This window comes from Empidonax traillii, unplaced genomic scaffold, assembly GCF_003031625.1.
Source record: "Empidonax traillii isolate 1590-97213 ecotype Southwest subspecies unplaced genomic scaffold, ASM303162v1 scaffold344:size748272, whole genome shotgun sequence".
In the NCBI taxonomy this organism is placed as follows: Eukaryota; Metazoa; Chordata; class Aves; order Passeriformes; family Tyrannidae; genus Empidonax; species Empidonax traillii.
Window position 1 is genome coordinate 167,784 of NW_020955537.1, and position 22,752 is coordinate 190,535.

Here is a 22,752-nt window from a genome sequence, read left to right on the forward strand (position 1 = left end):
CTACAATGCAACTAAAGGTGCAGAAGGTTTGCTCTGTGTGTCACACAAGTTTAGCCTCAAAATACTTTTATGAAGTGAATGGCTATAAATATTGCATGTTGTGAACCAACCACAAAATATTTAAAATGCTTAACAGACAATAACCCTCACAATAACATGTCAAAATGTATGGTTGGTGAGGGAATTGATCTGATGGGGGAAAAACAAAAGAACTGACAAAGTGGTCTGTCGAAGATTATAGAGAAAAGTGAAAAACTACAATCATTACAAACTCTCTGGTTCTGAAATTCTGTTAATGAGCTATTGCTTGCATGGCAAATGCTCTCTCAAAGGAAACAGCTATGAAAATATTTGTTTGTGGATCTTAGGAAGAAGAAATTAAGATCCACAAAAATTTAGCTGAAGTCATATTTAACTGATTTATATACCACAACACAAAGAATGAATTCACAAATGTAAATGGCATTTGACTGTAGAATTGTTTTTATGTTATTGAGCTATTTCCTTTTTATGAAACCATGTCAGCTAAGAGAAGATGAGCACTCATGCTTCCTTAAGCTTCTCAAATAACAGTGTTCCAGAACCTGAAGACATTATCAGCAACTGAAGGCAAAGATTAGAGAGGGATATTATATTTAGAAAGCTGTGCAGCGAATCCTCATAGTGTAGTTCGAGAAGATGTAGGTGAAAGAGCTAAGACAATGTCATACACAAGGGCAGCTGTGTGGGCAAGAAGCCAGGAAGAGACAAAATACAGAACAGGCTAAATAAAGAGCCAGACATATGATACAGCTTCATAAATATATATACAGATAAAAATAAGTTTTTGTTGCCAGTTTTTTGATGCTTAAAACACTTGCAGGTTAAATTGAAAGAAATCAGCACACTGAGAGCATTTCAGAAGTTTGGATATTCGAAAAATAAAAACCTTCTACACATGCAGCTTATTTTGACAATTAATGTCTCTTTCTAACAAGGTCAACTTCGGATAACTAAATTTAAGCTCATAATTGTAAGTGGTACATGGTAATGTAAGGGATATTTACATTATTATACCCTTAGCATCTTTCTTGAGAAAAACTTTCCAAAATGAGGAAGCCAAACCAAACGCCTTTTCAGATCTTCCAGCTTTAAATATGCATTTATGCTGATGGTTTTCCATTAAATAATTTTCCTGCCAACTTTTTCCTAGAAGTGTTTGAGTTAGACCCCCAGAATCTTAGTAGGAGATAGGTATCTAATTAAAGTAGGTTTTCTTGAAAAAATCTCTCCCTCTGTTTTGAAGGCAAATGAAAAGGGGAAGGTAATAAATAAGCCCTCTCTACGTTTTCCAAACCCAGTTCTGCAATCTCCAAATTATTTACTTACATTAAAGGGCTTTTTTGGTGGCTGTTCCTTCAGAACTCTGCACATACTTAGTATACTGAGTATACCAATCTATATAAATATATAGATTCCTAAGGGTCATACTTTTAGTGAAGGAAGTACTGAAGCACTAAAGCAGTACCCTCTGTATTTACTATTTCACAAATCTCTCTCCCTTGTCGAACTGGGGAAGGGGGAGAGCCCAGGGAGAGAGTCACTACATATGCTAGTAGGGCCTCCCAAGGGAGATGATGCTAAAACTTCACGTGGCTGTACAGAGCCACTTGGAGGGTTTGACCCTCCACTAGACTTGAACCAAACCCTTGAAGACTTCAGTGATGTGAGCTATTTACAAGCCATTATGCTTGAGAATTCCATGGCATTCTCAGGACTTAAAAAAAAAAGCCCAGGCATATTAACACAGGCAAACAAGTAACAATATTGACACTAACAAGTTAACTGTAGTAATCTGGACAGAAAATGACAAATAAGCCTTTATTCATTTTAAATCTGACTCTTACTTTGTGAGCAAACATTCTTAATTCTGTCAAAGGTGGACACATACCTTCAATATTGTTTTTGGACGCTTTTTAAAGTAAAGTTTTGGCTTTTCAATCACAGGAAGAGGAGGAAGTTTCTTAAGTTCTTGTAGGACAGCCATTGCAGCACGTTTCTTTGAGAGTTTCTTACTGTTGCCTTCTCCTTCTGCAGTAAATTCGCCTACTGTAACTCGTGTAACAAAGCTCTTCATGTGCGGAGGTCCACTTTCTTTAATCACCTTTTACGAGAAAGTAACATTGAATCAAATCACCCTACCAGAAGAAAACTTTATATTTGTATCTCTGAAATGAACTTAGTACTAATGCAATTTTCTTGCTAACTGAAGGTATTAGATGAGTTTTCATAAAACTTGGATAAGTATTAATGACAGTGTAAGATTTGAGGACAGAAAATTAGGACTAGTTAGATAAAGCAAACCTAACCTCTATACTCAGTGTTTCTCAGAAAATACAGTAGAACTATATTTTTTAAAATATTTATAGAAAAACACCATACACATCAATAACTCATATTTAAAGCAAGACTACTGGTTTTTTCCCTTGCAAGGTACTTCACATACTAAAGAAATTAAATCCATGAAAGTCTACCAGGCTTTGGCTATTTCTTTACGTAAAACATATTTAAAACTGTATTTATATGGCATTACCTCAACCTGCTCATTTTTTTTCTATTATCATTAAAATGTAGGATGTTCGTAGTTCCAAACTTCTGTCTCAAAGATTCGTATTTTTATGCTGTCCTAGCTGCAGGCAGCATGCCTGCTCTCAACTCTTACCTTGCCAGAGTACACAACTCAGAGCAATATCCTGTATATTTGAAAGGCTGACATAGTTTTTCCTCCACAATTCTCAGCTGTCTCTTCCAGCAGTACCACAAAAAATTACCAAAAGAGCTACCATAACTCACACAAAAGCCAATCATTTCTGAAAAAAATTATTTATTCACTCCCTTCCAAACATATTCAGGATGACAGTGAGAAAACCCATGCTGTACCTTTGGCTCTTTTTCTGTCTTCACTTTCACACACACACACACATTTACCTCCTTTTAGAAGGCTATACTGTTAGGATACATTCACCCACAAATCACAGCACTGCAAGTGTTAGGATAGCCATCTCTTCATGTACGCACTGTTTACTGGTCTGGACAATGTCTATCAGGAATTAGAGACCTCATTTGGGAAAAGGTTCAGTTATTTTTGTTTGATGGGCGGAAGCAGCTACCTAATTTAATCTTTGTTATGTGTAATATGTATAAGGAGACAGAATATCTGACTGGTATCTCTTTATAATATCTTCAAAATCAATATAAATACCAATTTTTTTCAGTGGATGGAATTACATCAAACCATTTGTTGAAGAAGAGTAATGCTTGAGTGCAAGGGAATTGAGGTAAAGGTGAAGGGCCTTCTTGGTGTAATAACTATAGTTTTAATGTGCTGAAGCCTTCAATCTTAATATTATTACAACATGTTTTGTATTAAAGTTCTTTTTATCAAGGTCGTGTCCCTTGCATTATTTGGTTTTGCTGTTGCACTGTAATGAGGTCTCCTAAGGCTTGTATTTCTTTTTTAAGCTCTCTTTTGTGGCAACTTCAGCAAATACAATTACCACAGCATATATCTATAAAAAGACAAAACCCAAAAATTAACAGACAACTTTGTCCGCACTTTTCCAGAATAAGATGACATCTATGCCAGCGTGGGATTTTTCTGTTGTAGTCCAGGAATGTTCCCACTCTAAGACACCAGGTAATAACTTCAGAAGTGTTTTTTCAAGATTGCCTCACTTGAAAGTTGCCCACTAGCGCTTCACCATGTGCTTTTGAGGCACTGACCCACTCTGAGCCACGGGATGCTGCACTGCATGCACCAGAGCTGGGATGAGCCCAGTTCCAGGATCTCCTGCTCTTAGACACAGCTGAACACTTTCATCACACTGCAGCATTTCCCACTCTGTTTTATAGGCATATCTTAATCCATCCCTGTACATTGCTATCCAAGTATAACACCATGTCTGTAAAACATGGCTAAATTAACCTTACTAAGGTCCTTAATCTTTTCGTGGTTCTACTAATACCATTATACAGGTGTTTCTCTTTACATGCAATATAATGTATTAATAAAATATACAAGAATGTCTACACTGACCAGATGAAAAAGGACAAAATAAGTTGCTTAAGAAATATAATTACTGAGTTCCTAAAATATTAGTTTTATATGAGTTTTCTCATATATATATATATAAATGCACACATATATATGAGAGCAAGAATGTTAATACAAAACCAGATTACACTTTCATACACAAAAATATATTTCTTAATATAAAACTAATGCATTCTGGTGTGTTTTTCATCTTTTAAATTTTAAGTATGTGACACAAGGTAAATCACTGACTGGAAAACAATAAAAACTGTTCCTTTGTTAGTGGGTAAGTGGAAAAAAGTCTGTGTTGTCAACGGAATGAATCCCATAGGATTCAGATGGGATCGGGATCAAGCTAAACATCCAAATGTGGTAATTAAGCAAAAAAATATTTACTTAACAATATTTTTGGTTAACCCCAGATTTTAGATCTTTTTACTCCACATGATTTCAAACAGTTGTGCTATGAGCCTTGGGACAGAAAACACTAGAAAGAAATTCAACCTTTGCTATCCAAGAACACTATATGCATTAGGACATTAAACTATTTCCTCAGTTGAAAGATACAACCCGTGGACCAAATCATGGTTAATTTAAAGCTGAGAATTTGATTAAGGGCGACAGTTCAATACAGTTTTCTTTTTCTGTTCCATGGATTTAAAGAATAATTACAGCAAGAGAAAACACATGGGGCCAAAACACATCTAAGGTCAAGTTACATCAAGAATGAATTTGGCTTAACTTAATGAATCATGCTGACAAATGTAAAACAGCGGTATGATTACAGTGAAAGAGCAATGCTGCTTCAATTATTAATGAGACTCCAGGTAGAAAATTCAGAGGATTATGACGAGATTAAATGGACATTAAAAAACCCCCAAGAAATAGAGGAGACAAAAATCAGATCAACAAACCCATGTCACCTACACTCATATGTATCCATGATTATTTATAAGTTTTAAAATACCACTATATTTCCAGGTGCTTGTGATTTTCTGAGTTAAAAAACAAAACAAAACAAAATAAAACAACTGGATGTCTAGGTGTAAAACCTCAGTGAGAAAGGGTGACCATCACGCAAAACCCAATTGAGAACTACTCAGTAGTTAATCATACAAAGCCTTAATCTGAGAGCAGAAGCTAGTTAGGTGTGAGACTTCCTGCTAAGAACCAGTATCCCAGAGTCAGCAATTCGGTCTGCTGCTGGTTCAAAATAAAGAATCTCTGTGTTACTTTGATAAGAGTGGGACATAAGCAACTGCATCTCTTTTTCCCAGCAGAACACTGGACAGGGATGGAAGGGCAGAAAATCTGCCTGTTCAGGCACTCTATGCCTTCACTCCTGGTACTGAGAATGAAAAAACATATATTATTTTATTTGCTATTCTAAAGAAATAACACTCCAATCCAAGGAAAATACTGAAAATAATATAACAAGCTGAAACAACCCAACATGTTCTACTACCTGAAGCTGTTGACCTCAGTTATGTTTTCTAGGATCACCAACTCCTTACTGACAAATAAGAACTAAAAAACACATATATCTTGCAAAATAACTGAAAAAAAGCAAGACTTCAGCCTACTGCCAAAGAAGAAATAATAAGCAAAATGACCAGTCTACAGGTACTCCAACAATTCCTACAGCAATCACTTCTGTATTCCTCCTTAAAAACTGCTCATTGAGTATGACAGCTGATTTGGACGGGGGCACCTTCAGGTCTTGGGTGTTAAACCATTCTCTGGAGGTGTAATGCTCTCCCAAACTGCCCCTTGAGCACGTGGTTCTATGAGCCCGTAAGAAGCTCACACAAACCACGCTGAGGGATGGATGAAGGAGGAAGTTTATTGGGGATGGGGGCTTATATGGCTTTCAGGGGGATTGAAAAGGGGCCAGTTACAGTCTCAAGGTACTACAGAAAAACCCAATCAGGTAAAGAGTTAATAGCCAATAGAAAGAGGTGAACAAAGGCCAATGAGAAGACCTAAGGATATCTTCCCAGGACATTCCTGCATAAGGGTTCTTTACAGGGGGTGTCAGGAAAGAGAAGCAGTGACTGCAAAAATACGGAAAAGCCATCTTAAGATCTGTTTAAACAACATTAAAAACTTCTGTTTCTATAACATTTGAGCTGTTTTCTTCTTTTCCTTTACCAGTCCATCTCTGACAGGACTTCTTCCATCCTATATAGAGTAAATCCATTGCCACAATTGAGCACCCCACAGAAGCCTTAGAGCAGTTGCATTTTGACTTAAAAGCTGATGAATCAAGGTTAGCTAAAGATGCATCATTGAAAAGTATGGAGTAAAGCTTGTTCTTTATTAGAATTGAATGTTTCTATTTTGGTTAACAATTTAATAGACATAAATTCTTTAATACTCGTCCTACAGTTCCTAGGCAATCAAAGCTAGCCATATTACATGACACACGATTGTCCACCCCTCATGCAATTCTGAGGGCATGCTTACATAGAACTTTACACATATTTATGATCATTACTTCATTGCATAACACAGCACTGTTGGAACACTGGCTAAAGCTTTGTCAGATGAAGAAAAGGCAGATTATTTTATAGCTACTGCACACAAAATAAAAGCTAGAAAAAGCTTTGATGCCTGCCTGGAATAACACAAGACCATTTGTAAATAAAATCCTATTAGAAACATCAGATCCTGAGGATTACCCATAATTGCTTAGCAGTTTTATTGAAAAATAAGCCAGAACCAAGTTCAATCAAAACTCTATTTAAGAATGTCACCTATACTTAGATTTAAAGGCAGGAAATAACACAAAACCTGTCAGGAGAGCAAGAAACTGTTTTTTTTCAATGTTGCTAACATTCTTTGGCAAGTGACACATTAGACTTTTCCTGTACTAAGTACCTCTGCCTTCATTTTGTCCTTTGTCCTTACCAAATGCTCTCCCTTAAATAAGCTGAAATAGGAATGAAGTTAAGAAGACATTCAAAGCACTGTCCCTCTTTTCTTTCCACCCTCCAAGCTACTCTGTGATCAGTGACCATACATCTTGCATTTTAGTGCATTGATTCATACGGAACTATTCCAAATACTTTTAAGTGTTTAAGATAGAAAACAATGTCTGAAAACTGAAACTCTAATTATAAACTTCCTTTTTGAAACACCATTTTGAAACCATTATGTTTGATCTTTTATATAAGAGTTAGGTTCTTGGTATCAACAGCAAACTGATACTCCAACACTCCCAGACACCCCAGTTTCATCCTCTAGATTTTACATCCTCTTAACTTTCTAATTGTGTGTATCACACAGACCACATACATGAAGCACATTATGCTTTTGTTTTACCACGGACTTCCTTAGTGACAAACAGTATTCCTTGTCTTTGGCTCTCTTACTCAAGTTCTGAGAGATTTCTCAGAAGGTCGAAATAGCTCATTTGACATTGGTCAATTCAGGGACATGAGCCAACCACGTCAGTAAGCTGCATACAGCACACTGTAAGGCATGCCACAGCTTAGGTTTTTTTGGGGTTTTTTTCATATGCAAATATATGCCTATACTTTAGAAGGAAAAAGCACTGGAGAAAATAACCATCACCAGTATAAGCACTACCCACGTCTTTCATGCACACTTAGTTTAAATGTAAAACAAAAAGCAGAAAAATCAAACATTAAAAAGTCACTTACATTAGCATTATCTGCATTATAAAAAAAAAAAAAGAAAAAAGAAAAAAGAAAAAAATCACCTTGGAAATCCGGTGCTTCCTACCACAACATTAGATTTTTACAACAAGCTTTTGTAAGAACTTTCTCATCGGAAAAATTTTGTATCGCTCATTGTCCCATACTTACTTAACTGATAGCATTGAAACCATTCCAAATATTCTTTATTACTTAAGATAAACAAAGGTGTCAGAAGCAGGTTCATAGATAAAATCATATGAAACAAACAAAAAAAATCATGAAGGCTTAAGTAGAGACAGATAAGAAGTCAAACAGAGCAGAACACAAAAATACTCATGACTCTGAAAACAGCACATCGGAGGCAAAATGTTTCAGTGGGAACTCTTCTAGTGTATGAATGCCTATAGTTAAAGCAAAGACTTTGGCTAACTGTTTTGAAGATTATTTCAAATCAGACTGAGTGTGGCTATCAATTCTAATCCCACAGCCCTATGTAAAAGATGATTTAACTGTCTTTCTGCCATCCACTTGTTTGCAACCAAATATTAGGTCTCTAAAAGTTCTGAAAGAGCACCTATTTTAATAGTAAAAAATCTGTGTCTTAGAGTCTGATACAATAACAATTTTTAATTTATAATTTGCATGAATATTAAAGTAATTTTTATAGTGTATTACTATTATTAACTGTCTGGAGTTGTAGTGGCACTTTGTTTTAGTACTTCCTTTGTAAACAGATAAAAATGTAACACATACCTCAAAACTGACAGGTATATTGCGCTTCAAAGCAATTTCAAACACTACGCTGATCTCAGACTTGTTTGCATCTTTATCTTCTTCTGATTCTTTTCCTGTTTCTCCATTCTGAAAATGATGCATACATAATCATATTACAATTCTTAGAAGGTAAAAAAAAAATGTAGTATCCTTCTCCCCCAGTTTCTCAAGGACTTTTGAATTCTCCTGTTAATATGTAAATCAGCGCTTGTACATCCATCTCAGCACCCCGTTATCAGACACCTGCTGACTGTGACGCCATATATAATGTGCTTATGCTGCATAACAGAGGAACACATACACATAATTTTTCATTAGTTATAAATGGCAAGATAACAACTATGGATTTTAGTCTTATTGATGCCATGGTTAACAATCATCTGAATATACACTTCTTGTGTCAAATGTGACGATCAAACAGATCCTTTGATCTGTTTCTCAGTCGTGCTGTGGGTACCCCTTCTAAACAAGGCAGGAATCTGTACTTCTTGGAAAGTACAGAAGACAGCACTTCTCTCAGAAGAAATTCAGTGAATCAGCCCCACACTTGGACTGGGTCACCAGGTTACAGGTGTCCTCAGCAGGTCCAGCTGGTTAATGGCCCCTCCCATCAACTTCCCTCTGGGAGTTATGACCAGTGTGAAAAGGTAGTGACAGAGAACAGCTTGCTCAACACAGAACATTATTTATTTATCCATAGGAACATAACAAACAGAGAGGCTAAGAGATAAAAAAACAAAAGGCACATGCAAACATTATCCTGCCTAAAACTGAGTTTTGCTTTACACTTCAGGAAATATTACTTTTCTCAGACAACCACCAGCATAGGGATCAGTCAGCCTTTTGCAACCGCTGCCTTTTGGTGTTTGTCCCCCAGGCTGCATTTCCTTGGTTCTCAGAGGTTTCACTTTCAGCTACTTTTAAACTGCAAAGCTCTGAATGCTTCAAACTGGGAACTCTCAACAACCATGTAACCTTGGCCAGGCTCCTAATTTTTTATTAGTGGAGGTAAACAGCAAAGACACTTGGGCTGAACTAGGTGGATTCCTGCAGAGCTCCCGTCTTACATAACAAAGTCTGATCTAAATCTTCAGCCACCAGCATAGCTTCAAAATGCAGATACCACAGTTATAAAACAGCATTAAAAACGCACTAGGTTCTTCAATTAAAATGAAACTTATCAATGTTTTATCTATCATTCATTAACTCTTAATATATTAATCCTTAAGACAATGCAGGACCAAAAATCCAGCACTCAGCTACAGCATGCAGACATGGACCACTTATTGTCTCATGAAATGGTTGCAAACTTTTGAGTCTGAAAAAAGTCATTTACATCCCTGACACTGATCTGGAGCTAAATGCAAAAAAAAAAATTATAAAGTTTATAGAACCTGCTGAAAAAAAAGTGAAAAACAATAACAAGGGTAGTTAGAATGAAGTTATGTAGGACCTCTAGCTCATTTCATATAATGAAAGGTAAAGTACCACCAAAATCAAGAATGTAGGTCATTACTCATAGGACCAGAAAAGCATTGATTAGACACTCACTGAGAAAGATCAACAGAGTTAAAAGGACAATATTTAAAAACAAAAATATATTTTGGGGATTTAAAGAATGGGGTACTATTATTTTGTTAAAAGCCTTAGTGAGAATATTACTTGGTATTGTATTCAAATAAGTTTTGTCCTTTATAAAGGACACTGATAATCGAAAAAGCTGACAAAAAGAAGACACAAGGATGAACTACCAGTTCGAAAAAACAACTTTGCACTGACACACTATGAAAACAATCAGTTCTATAAAAATATTCAAAATTACTTAAGCATAATTTGTAAATATATAGAGGTTACATTTAACAAAGAAAATACAAATTAAATAGAAAATGAAGCTAGGTATGTTCTAGAAGAGATACCTAACAAATTATCTTTGAAATGGGGAATAATCAAAACTGGCATAATTTACATAAAATAATATAATTCCCACTGGACTGTCAGCAAGCCTCAAAGTCAGGAATGTTTTGGTTTTCTGGCTGTACTCTAGTTTAACCAGATATGTATAGTTTGAACTAGAAATTACTGTTTAAAATTTCATGATTAATACAAACACATCTGTCCACAAAATATCTTATTGTCCCGTCAGCCCTTAAAATTTAACTCCTTGCATATTTTTTCACCAAATACAGTAGAAAACTTAACTGTGAGTGGAGAAAAGAGAGGATCAAGACTTTAAGGCTTGGACCTTAGGACTGAGCAATAAAGTTTCAAGCCTTAGACATATGACTTCCCTAAGGAAGATAAAATATGTTCAGGAGTGCCTCAGGCACTTTGGATTTAAATTTGATCCTCATTCCACAACTGACACTTTAATTGTAAGGCCTTTCTTAGCCTCACATCTATGAGACAGCAGAGGTGCTTTGGCAGACACACAATAGCTCTCTTGTGAAAGAAGTTCACATTCACTGCGACCCTGCCCTGTTGGCTGATTGCTTCTTGTTTCTGCTCACCTTACGCTCTTCTACATGTTTGTGCAACGAAGTATTAAGACAGCAATACTCCTCTTCACTGGTTTAATATGGATCAAAGATTTTATCCTTATATAAGTTTTTTTTAAAAAAGGGAAAAAAGGGTGCCTTGAAACCAAAGAAGAATATACAGAAGGCTGCATTAAGTAAACATGGCTGAGAAGGCCAAAAGATAAACCTATGTATTTCCATGGATCCCATTCTAGTCAAATTCACTGAGTTACTAATGGGATTACCAGATGGATATGAGCAGGTCTGTCCTTGCTCCCCTCTCTGCTCTCCTTGAGACCACAGTGGCAGGGATTGTGGAAGAAAGAAGCTCAATCTCAGAATGCAATTGAGGCCAGCCAGCATCTGATGTGTACTGGTTCTGATCCAGGCACGATGTCTGAGCAAAGACAAATCAATCACCTTCCACAGATGACCCAAGATGGTCAGTTTTGCTGAAGGTTTTACTGAGCTGGACCATGTTCTGTGGTGAGGGCACATACCACCACTGCATCGCAGCCCTGTGTGCATTTCAGTTGACCACCAGCAGGGAGGAGCCTGGACCTTGTCACCACAAAATGCTTAAATTCTATTTCAACCAGCCCCCAGTTCTCTGGAGAGCCACTCTCAGCTCCACATGATGCAATGCTCTGTGCTCCCTCCATCATGATCTAGGCAGAGAGTTACCTCAGCCTGTTACCTCCAGTCACCCCCAACTCTAAACCATGAAGTGTCAGAGATTTTTTTTCAGGACTAAGCTGCAACCAGCTCGCCTTCCCCTCAGCATAACCAAGCCACAGAGGTTTTCCTGACTGAGGACTAGATTTAGTCTCCTACCAAAGGACACCTGCTATTGAGATCCTACAGGATGCCAAGTGGTCATCAACTGCTGCACCAGAAACTCACAGTGCTCCTAAAGGTCTTGCAAGTACTTGGCTTCTTTGACTGGGAAATATTATTATATTTGTCCTTTCAATTTACAAAGATTATTCTGAGAATGATTTTTCTGTTAAATATTTTTTAAAATATGACACAATGTTTTAATTTTTAAGCAGCAATATACACCAATTACAAACATAGCAGAGAGAAAGCCAGTTATTTAAAAAGGTACTATGTGACTAAAAGCCAGTGAGCTCCATCAGGTTCTTAGATATATCAGGGACAAGTAATTTCAACTGTAAAAATTCCATTAATGGTACAACACATTTTTAAGGTTAATAGTTCATTCTCCATGAAGTCACTGATTAAATGGACATTTTCTCCACTTTTGGTATAATCTCAAAGATTTTATTTTGATTTTATTTTTTACTTAATCATTGTTGACAATCCCATTTTTAAAATGTCTACTTATTTTTTGTTCCTTAAGTCTAGTGCCATGTTAAGGTGCCTTTATTAATAAATATCAGTAATTTAGTATTAGTTTTCTAATTACTGAGGTTAATATGAAAAAATACTAAAAATAAACACTGAAAAACTGGCAATGAAATTATTCAATCTGGTATCTTAACATAAAGATTAGGAACAGTTTTCTGAAACACAAACCTGAGGTAATTTTTCTGGAATAGGCTCATTCTGGAGAGCTTGAAGGGCCTTCATTGCAGCATTATGTCTAGCAGCTTGACGAGTCTTTCCTTCACCAAAAAACTCACTGTTGCCAACAGTTAACTGGACATAGAAAATTTTAGGCACTGGGCAGTGATACCTGGAAAAAAGTCATGAAGAGAAAACAACAATACAAATGAGGAATTTTAGCCATCCATTTAATATAACATAGAGTAGTATTTGGGATAAAACATTATCTTTTCTCACAGAATAAGACCCAGTAGCCAAATATATGGACTGCACCTCAGCAAGGCAATTGGTAACTCTGACAGCAGCTCCACGAACAAATCACCTCCTCACCTACACTTGTAGGGCTCTGCAGTGAGCTCTACTGTTTATCAGCCCAACAGCCCAGCTCTGCTCTCTTCTTGGTTTGAGCCTTGGGAAGATGAAACCTAAGGGGAACCAAAAATTCCAGTGGAAGCCATGCCTGGGAGACTACTTCTGTCCCACAGACAAGTGGCACGGAGGAAGAAGGATTGTGAGGTCACTCACATGAAACTTGTAGCTCAGCTCTAAGGAGGAACAGAAGTCAGATGGCAGAGAATACACCTAGCAGAAATGGGTCCTCATCTGACAAATAACCCGTCTATATTTTACAGCAATGTAAGAAAGCCCAGGATTCCAAAAACATGGCTAAAAGCAAGGTTCATTACAACAAAACTAGATTCACTCAAACACAGTACTAGGTTCATTCAAATAAAGTACTACGTTTTTCTCATTCCTCTTAAAGGATCTTTTTTTAAATGCGTTCTCCTTACTTTCATCTCTGGACACGGATGGTGATTTTTTTGGTATGAAGACTTTCTGAATTTTCATTAATCACTGTAACCCATTTATTTCGACTGTAAAACAAGAAGTTTACCAGAGAGCAGAACACTTAAAAACCAAACAACTGCAAATAAGCACTCTGGTCTCAGTGTCCTTGAACTTTGTGCCTAATTCTAAAAATACGTTTATGTGGAAAGAGCAAAACCGTAACACTGGCTCCAACAAGCCTCTGGCTATAGGGCCTTGGAGGAGTGAGCTAAATTGCCTTTATGACATGCAAAAAGTGGGTATTTACTTTGATTTCTTGTTTACAGTTTAACACACTTACAGGGAATTATTAAGGCCTGGAAATGCTTTTGCTTATGTAGCATTTTCATAAAGTGAATAGAATAGCTCAAGTTGGAAAGGCTTCTGGACATCATCTGGTCCAATGTAGCACCCAGAGCATGGTCAAGCACTGAAATCACCCTGTCTTGTTCAGGCAGTGTCCAGGATATTGTGGATATCCTCAAGGATGAAGATTCCACAACATCTCTGGACGACCTTCCAGTGTTTGACCACTCTTTCTGGAAAACAATTACAAAGGTCCTATATGCCTAATGGAATTCAAACACCATGGTGCCATTAGTTAACTAAGCAGCTGTCAAACCAAAGAAACAGATAGCTCAACAATGTCAACTTCTGTCCCACTCCACTGTGTCCTTCTTTGCTTCTGACATAGAGCATTCATCCCCTTCCAACCTCTTCTTCCAAAAGCAAACACAGTATCAACACACTAGCAATATGACAAAATCTACAATAGAAAGTACAGTGGCTTCAGACTGAGATTTACCTCAAAAAGAATGGCAGATTTTCAAATGAAAAAGGATATAGGGTATAAGGATTTCCCCTATCACACTGTCTTGTAGGCTCTTAATTCAAATCAATCATGGCTAGGCTTCGCAAACGAAGATTTGAGAAGGGCTCAAGAAGGGCTCTACCCACGCTAGGCTCTTAATTACTTGTGTGCCTACAATTGGAGTGGGACCCCTTCAGCCCTGTTTAGTTGGTTTTAGGGTCTCTCTCACCAACATCACCCCTAGGTTTTTTTTTTCCTACTAACTTGGTCCATCACTTCTTGCTTGGTTATAGGTTAACTCCACTCTCTGTCACCTTAAGGCTCTCTTGACCAGATTGGCCAACCTGTTGATGAAGATCCTTGCCCGACTCAGTCAGGTGGATCCCGTCTCTTATAAGCATTGATCCTCAAAGAAGTTGCCACAGTTGTAAAAACCTGATCTCTGTTGTCATGCTCACTATGCTCCATGTGTTCCCTTCCAGTATGACTAAGTGTCCACAATGAATCCTAGCAACAGCAACAGCTCTGGGGCTAGTTCTGACTCAATGTCTCTGATGTACAAGGGAGAGCTGCTCCAGATGGTGCTAGGAACCGTGTCATGTGGTGCATCACCACCACTGCTGAGCATACACGCACCATCCTCAGCAGTTTCTGATTTCCTTCTACATGAACTGTTGTGCAAACTGCTGCATCTGCTGGCTCTCTCTGGGAATGGTGTTCTGGGCCCTGCACTTTATATGTTTCTCTGCAGTACCTGCTGAGAGGGTGCTTGATCCTCTCTAATCAGGAAACAACTGGAAGGAAAGCTCAATGTGGCTTTTGATCAGGAGTAGCTGACAGCTTACTGGCAGATGCTGAATCTTGCTAAAAGCCACAGCCTCTGGTAGCTCTCCTTCCCCTGCAGCAACAGGCACCCTCAAGTTCCTTGAAGAGTTCCCTGCAATCCTCTCACCATCCCAGAAGACGTAGAACTAGAGCCTGGAAATGGCTGCATGTGTTATGCAGTTTAGTACAGGACAAGCTGTATAATGCAAAAGCAGTAGACACCTTGATAGCATGTCCTACCTCATTATTTCACAATCTTCTTTAAATAAAAAGAAATGTGGTAGTGCTGTCAGCAACTGCCTATATTTAGGGAAAATGCAATATCCATCAGAAGTTCCTGTTTCCTTTTGAGTTACTAGACCTACCTTTCCCTCCACTGCATGCAAAGGAGGAAAGCACATGAACTTAATCCACTTTATAAACTCAAATCCCAAAACAGGCCTTTGCTTTTTCCCTCCCCCTCTTCCCACCTTTTCTTTTAAAGGGTGTTTAGGGAACTATTTATGTGATAATATGGAAAAATGATATCCAGCCCATGGCTCTAGAGCCTCATGCAGCTCTTTGGCATTGGCAGACTGATTAGGCTTTTACATGGTTTTGATTAAGCTGTTCTTGCTCTGCTTGGCCTCAAGCAGAGTTAACAGAGCATTGATAATATGAGCAATGCCAGGAAAGTGCAAAGGAGCACCTGAAATCCTCAGAAAAGTATACTGGCAAGTATATTGGCTTCTCTACAACGAGGAGTATGTCAAACAGAAACAACATCCTCCTCTTTTCAGTGATGAGAATAGAAACTGAATTAACAAAAGCCTCAAATTAATCATAATATTAGAGTCTGAAAGTCCAGTGTGATAATTAAACTGAGTTTTTATAATGAATGATTCTGCATCCTCTACACTCATGTAGAGAACAAGCCCATGCAAATGTAAAATCATATATCTGCCACTGATCATTAACAAAGCTTCCCAATATATTATAAATGAGTTACTACAAAGGGCTGAAAACATTTACAATCTTCTGAATAATTATCTAGAATTTGTTCATTATTATGTAATAACATACCAGCCCAATATTTTCAATCACAGGAACACCTGCATGTCAGTCCTACACTCCTCAGTCCTCTGTCACTCTGTTCAGCCACAGAACTGAAACAGTCAGGATTTCAAACAGTAACATGTCACATACAGACTCAATAGGTTGCTGAAAGTTTTTAAATTACCTTCATTCAAAAAACATGCATTTCCCTGCCTTCTACATGGTAACTACAAAGGCTAGGATTTTCCTTGGAGAAAATTCTTATGTAAAAGCGATTCTCAAGTGATACTGGCACACTCCTCAGAACATAAGCTGACAAACGCAGCCAAATGACAGAAGATTATAAGACTAGAAGACAACAAAGGACATGTGAAATGATACATTCAATTCGAAGAAAACAAAGTGTGATAAAGGATAATGCACAATCAGTCACATATAACCTCTAAAAACAAGCTCATTTTCATCTGGCTCTTCCGGACATTTGAGATTCTTAAGAAGATTCCTCAAATAAGAGGTCTGGAAAGCAAGTTCCCTTTATTCCCTCTAAATTTCAGAGCATCAGTAATCTACTTGTTAGTTAATACCACTGCTATCACTTTAGAATAGTCAACATGAAAAAGGGTATTTGCTCCATGACTGTGACCTTGAATGCCAAGTTTCAGCAATGAGTAAATATTTACAACTAGTTATAAACCCCTAAAAATAGGGGTTCATAACAGAAATGCTGACAGACATTAACTGAGTTGGTGTGAGCGGGCGCCACTATAATTAAATAAATCACCAAGGTCTGTTGACAATTAGAAAACTCATTTTGGTTTGCCACAGAGACAAACAAAAATTCTGTTCATTATAATTTTACTGGAATATGATGTCATAACATGTAAGCATACTGAAACAATCTGCTGCTTTTCTAGCCAAAATATTAATTGCATACTAAGGAGCCCTTGGGGCCTCTTCCTTTTTGGCCATCAAATCCACTCACACAAAGACAAATAAAGTATTAGTACATACGTTATGTGTTCATACTGCATTTCCTGCATTTCTCTGGATTCCTCAATGGTATAAATGTTTCTGATAAATATTGTTACTTTATTTTTAGAAGGGCAAAAAAAACCAAAAACAAGTGCAAGTTGCAACTCACAGAAACCAGGATTTTTATTTAGATTTAGCTTCTTGTTACAAAGTCAGTGAGGTTTTCTCTAAATTCTAATGGTCAACGTATTCTTCAACTACGTAAAAAAGAACAAATAAGCACATATTTCCCCACTACACAAGTTTCATAGGAAGTATTACTCTATTCCCATTTCATAATGCAAAGTGAAGAGGAACTGGGACCATTCTGGCCAAGATGAAGGCCACTAAAATACAAAATACTACACGGTACGCGAAAGTCATTCTTCAGATGCCAGCTCAATGCTGAAAGGGTCATTCTCTGCACTTTTTCGCTCTGGCTCCTTTTTCATATGAACTCAATCAAGCTGGCAGCCCTGCTGGTACTGCTTAATCAGGAAAATGCTGTGAGCTTTGTGAGTGGAGGGATAGAGAGACACAGACCATGCAGGGGAGTAGGAAACAGCATTTGCTGTGGATAACTTTTTCTCCATAACATTTGAAATTTCTCTAGGGGAGCAAGTTGCTTAGTGCAGCTGTTCCCTGGCTATGTCCTATTTCTGTAAGCAGTCCATTAGCCACGTGCATTTCTTACAGATGTGAGTTCTATGTTTTGAAGAAGGAAACATCCAGTATAGTCACTTTTGTCTTCATACAGTGCATCTTCTGGTTCTTTCAGCAGGTCCACAACAACACCTGGGAACAAAGAGGCTCTCTTTTCCAAGTACTCCTTTTGAGAACTACAGTCCATTATTCCTGAATTGTGTCTACTACAGGCTAGGCTGCCTGATCAAGGGAAGCCTATTGGTGAAACCTTCTTGCTCCTGCTCCAGGAAGGATTGTTCTCTTAGGTTCTTGTCCTGCTGGCGGACTTCAACCACCCTGACGTCTGCTGGGAAAGTAGCATGGTGAGCTGAAGGCAATCGAGGAGAATCCTGGAATCCTCTTAACCGGCCTAGTTGAAGGGAGAACTTAGCAGGAACTTAGGGAAACGAGAGTATCTATCATCTCTGGAAGGAGGGTCAGGTAACTTGTGAGGACCATAAGGATTGTCACAAGGTCATGTAGGGAGAAGATCAGAAGGGCTAAATCCCACACAGAACTTGATTTGGCCACTACAGTTAAAGAAAACAAAAATTTCTATCAATACACTGGAAGCAAAAGGAGAGTCAAGGAGTGTCTCTGTCATTTGTTGAATGCAGAGGGTAGTATAGAGACAGGGGATGAGGAAAAGGCAGAGGTACTTAATGCCTTTTTTGACTGTCTTTAATATCAAGACCAGTTGTCCTCAGAATAACCAGGTCCCAGAGCTAGAAGTTGGTAATGGGGAGATGAGCGAAGCCCCCATAATCCAGGAGATGGTTAGTGACCTCTTATGGTCACTATTAAACACTCACGAATCTATGGGTCCTAGTGGGATACACCCCAGAGTAATGAAGGAACTGGCAAAAGGACTTCCCAAACCACTCTTAATCATCTACCAGCAGTCCTGGTTAACTGGAGAAGTTTCAGCTGGCTGGATGTAGCAAATGTAAGGCCCACCTACAAGAAGCATCAGAAGGATGACCTGGGGAACTACAGGCCTGTCAGTCTGACCTCGGTTCTGGGCAGAGATCATAATGAGTGCCATTACACGGGGGACAGCCAGGGGATCAAGCCCAGACAACATGGATTTACAAAACAAAGGTTCTGCTTAACCAACCTAATCTCTTTCTACGGCAAAGTGACCCAGTTAATAGATGAGGGAAAGGCTGTGGAAACCGGCTGCTCACAGCTTGGATGGGTGGACTCTTTGATGGGCCCATGAGAATCTCATGAGGTTTAATGAGACCAAGTGCAAGATGCTGCACCTGGGTTGGGGCAGTACCCAGTCTCAATACAGGCTGGGGTATGAACAGATTGAGAGCTGCCATCCTTAGAAGGACTCGGGGGTGCTGGTGGATGAGAGGCTGGACATGAGCCAGCAATTCTTTGCTGTGAGGTGGGTGAGGCAGTGAAACTCATTGCCCAGAGAAGTTGTGGATGCCCCATCCTTTAAAGTGTTCAAGGACAGGTTGGATGGAGCTCCGAGCAACCTGCTGTAGTGAAAGGTGTCCCTGCCCATGGCAAGGGGTTGGAATTAGATGATGTTTGAGATCCTTTCCACCCCAAACCATTCTATTCTATGATGAATTGGTTTGGCTGTTCTCTTTCAGATTATGTTCACATCCTTCAAAAACTTTCTTAATGTAAAGTGAGCAAGGCCTATGTATCACTTTTAGCCACAGACATCCCTTATTTGAATACTGACCTCCTCACAGCTACAAAGATGAGAATCAAAAAACCCCCAAAACATCTATCCTTATCCCAGATTATTCTCCATTTGAAAGATGGTGTTAAATAATCCTAAACTTGAAAAAACTTTAATTTAATTTGATTCAGTATTTTCTCACTGTTTAATATTTGCTATGATCAGTTATGAAACCAATTTTGACCTATTTGTAGAAAATCCCTGAGCAAAAGAATTGACTATGTAAGAAATGTAAAGAATAATGGTGTGATGGAAACATAAAGAAAAAGAAAGAGATTCAAAAGCATCTGTTCATTTTTAAATAAAACTAGTCAGAAAACATAACAAAGATGCTTCCCATTTTAAGATATAGAAACCCTAAACCTTCTCTATTTCAAATGCAAGAATGTAAGCAAATCCTGCATTAAGCAGTCAAGATCCATGAGTTGCAGGCAACTGCATAATGTAATCCTCTTTATCTGTTAAGGTCTATTAGAAAACAAATGAGATTACTTGTCTCTGCTGGGAGGATGATCTAGAAACTGAGTTGATACTTAAGAATCTCCTAATGTTCAGCTTGGCTACACTTTTACATACTTTATTTTGTTCTGTGTCAATACTATATTTTAACTTCTATAGCTCATTTACTTTTTTGTTGTTTACTCTCCAAGGTGAGCTTTCCCATCCCTGACAGCCTTTGCTTTGCAAGGGAACAACTCAAGGTATTTCAGAAGCCCCCTCTATAAAAGGCTACCCAGTATCCTGATAATCTTTCACAGCCCTTCCCCACACTTGTTCCTGTTCTTAAATATAAAAGCCAAGAGCAGTAAACAATATACTAAAGGCTAACAGTGCTCTGGGTAATAGCAATATTTATGTATCTTTACCAGAAATATTTTGCTCAACACATTGTAACAATCCCATTTGCCTCTCCACTGATTCAACCACACTAGTTCTTCTTAGTTTATCTTCCAAATAGTTAAGAATATAACACTCCTGTTCTGTGATTTCCAACTGAATAACCCACAGGTGACAACGAAGTTAGTATTACCAGTGCCTTTGTTATTAATCTTACATTTTACACTTCAAAGATCTAGTCTCATTGCATTTCTAATACATCAGCCCTGACAATCTTCCTGACTATCCTGATCTTCCTGTGCAGAGATGACAGCCTTCTCCATCTCGTGACCATTTTCCTACTTTTTTGAGAAAACACCCTTAACAAAAATAATTTAAAACATTGATTCTAAAACTAGAAGAACTGTACTTAGTAATCTTCCTCCTGGTTTGACTTTTAATACTGCTGATTATTTTTCTTTTCCTTTCCCACCCTGCATTTCTTATACAAATCCCCATCTCCTTCAGTTTAATGAAAATATTATCCATATCTAATGCTATAAAATGCTTAACTGAATCCCACAAATATAAGACTCACTTTATTCTCTTTACCTAAAAAAATAAGTTGACACATAACACGTGAGGTTAACACATTAGTCGGACACAATCTGCCTTTAGTATACATAACTTCACGGAGAGTTTTACACCTTTTTTACTTGTATGTTTTTATTTATACTTTCTTTTAAACTTTGTTATATATTAATGATGATTCCATTTTCTGTCTTTTTTTCCTTCTTTTTCTAAGCTAGAGGCTATGTAGTTCCTCCAAGCAGTAGAAATAACTTAGTAAAAAACAAAATTGACTCATGTTTTCATGATCACAATATCGAAACATTCCTGAGTGAAAAACAAGAGGGAGGAGGATTCAGTTTAACATAACATTATCTAATGTGGAATCTTCCCAGAAGAATTTCTGATGACAAGACGATAATATTGCCACATCACTATTTCCCTAAATTCCAAGTTGCTCAATACAGACATTCGACTGAAATAAATATTTCATTATTTATTCTCTGCATTTACCACTACTTTGTTTACTGTTTACAGTAAATATGTACACGAAGAAGTAAAAAACAGTTGCTCATCAAAAGTAATTAGGAGAAACCAACAGAAAGCTCCAGACTTTACAGACTTGAAGAGTCAGGGATGAAGTTAACAAATAATAGAGCAAACATACTGAGGCAGCCGTGTAGCACTAGTTACACGGAGATGATTCCACCAACAGTAAGTTCAGGTCTCTGCTTCCACTTTTATTGCTCTCTCTCCTTCACGCTAAACCCCTGACATTTAGATGAAGAACTTGTCAAAACCAGCCCAAATACCTTTTTTCTTTAAAAAAAAAAAAAAAGAGAAACTACTGCAAAAGATATGTGAGGAAAAAAGAAAAAGGCTAAGAAGAAGTTAAAGTGAAAAGCCCAAGGAAAAAAAGGATCACAAGAAGAACATTTAGAAGTACTGCGCATTGAAGACTAAGATAGAAAAAAAACAAGTGAAAAATAACAATTAAAATCAAGAAGACAGCAGACAACAAAATGTTATGTGCCTCTGAAGAAGTATTTTCATGTATCAATTGAATAACTAAGTAATGAAAATGGTCAGCAAAACCTCAACTTACCCTTGACTACAAAACCAGCATAAATAACATAAGGACATAAAAAGAACACTGCCTTCAGAGTTTAAGACATTCGAAAATGTCAAGTGGACAATGCTGAAATGGAGATGGGGGCTAGGGGGAGGAAAAGATAAATACAAGGAAAAAGAAGAGGTTCTTTTCCATGACACAAAACCAAGTACAATAAGAATAAAAGAGAAAACATAATGAAAACTGTGATGCACGCTGCACACTCAGAGGTTAAAGCAGCCATCCAGAAGACAAATATCTCAAACTCTTATCTACTTCAGCTCATAAAATTTCCCATGAACTGTATTACTCACTAATCTTTACAAGCATGCAGAGTGGTTACTGAAAATGCCGTCCAAATATCCATTACAGTAAAAGAACATAAACAATGCTGCATATCTGACTACAGTATCATTTTCTTTTTACATAAGAAACTCATGTCAAGAAAAAAATCATGTCATTTGCCAGCCTAGACACTAATCAAACGAGGGAATGAAGTATCTCACTCATTTCATTTTATCATGTATTTATATCAGTAATATAATACTAATAAAAATGTTACTAACAAAATCATCTCAGGCCTAGTACTTCACAGGAATTAATTAACCTGAAAGTCCACAGAGGAAGAAGGCCAAAGAAAGCTCACAGCATAATTCTCAACATCCAAATTAACCTCAATTCAAATAATTAGTGTGTACCAGGCTACATTCTTTTCCCACCTGGACAAATGTAAACATACAGACATTAAACTGCATTATTATGA

At 37.6% G+C, this 22,752-nt stretch overlaps 1 protein-coding gene across 3 annotated transcripts in view; it reads right to left on the reverse strand.

The window, feature by feature from the left end:
- The window catches only part of STAU2 (staufen double-stranded RNA binding protein 2), a 171,275-nt gene that overhangs the window by 107,510 nt on the left and 41,013 nt on the right, over nt 1-22,752 (reverse strand). For all 3 annotated transcript variants that reach the window (XM_027892287.1, XM_027892286.1, XM_027892288.1), the window contains 3 exons: nt 12,564-12,723; nt 8,488-8,595; nt 1,931-2,143 (listed from right to left, as the gene is read on the reverse strand). In XM_027892287.1, the coding sequence (XP_027748088.1) occupies nt 1,931-2,143; nt 8,488-8,595; nt 12,564-12,723 (481 nt within the window). The remainder of the gene's footprint in view (nt 1-1,930; nt 2,144-8,487; nt 8,596-12,563; nt 12,724-22,752) is intronic.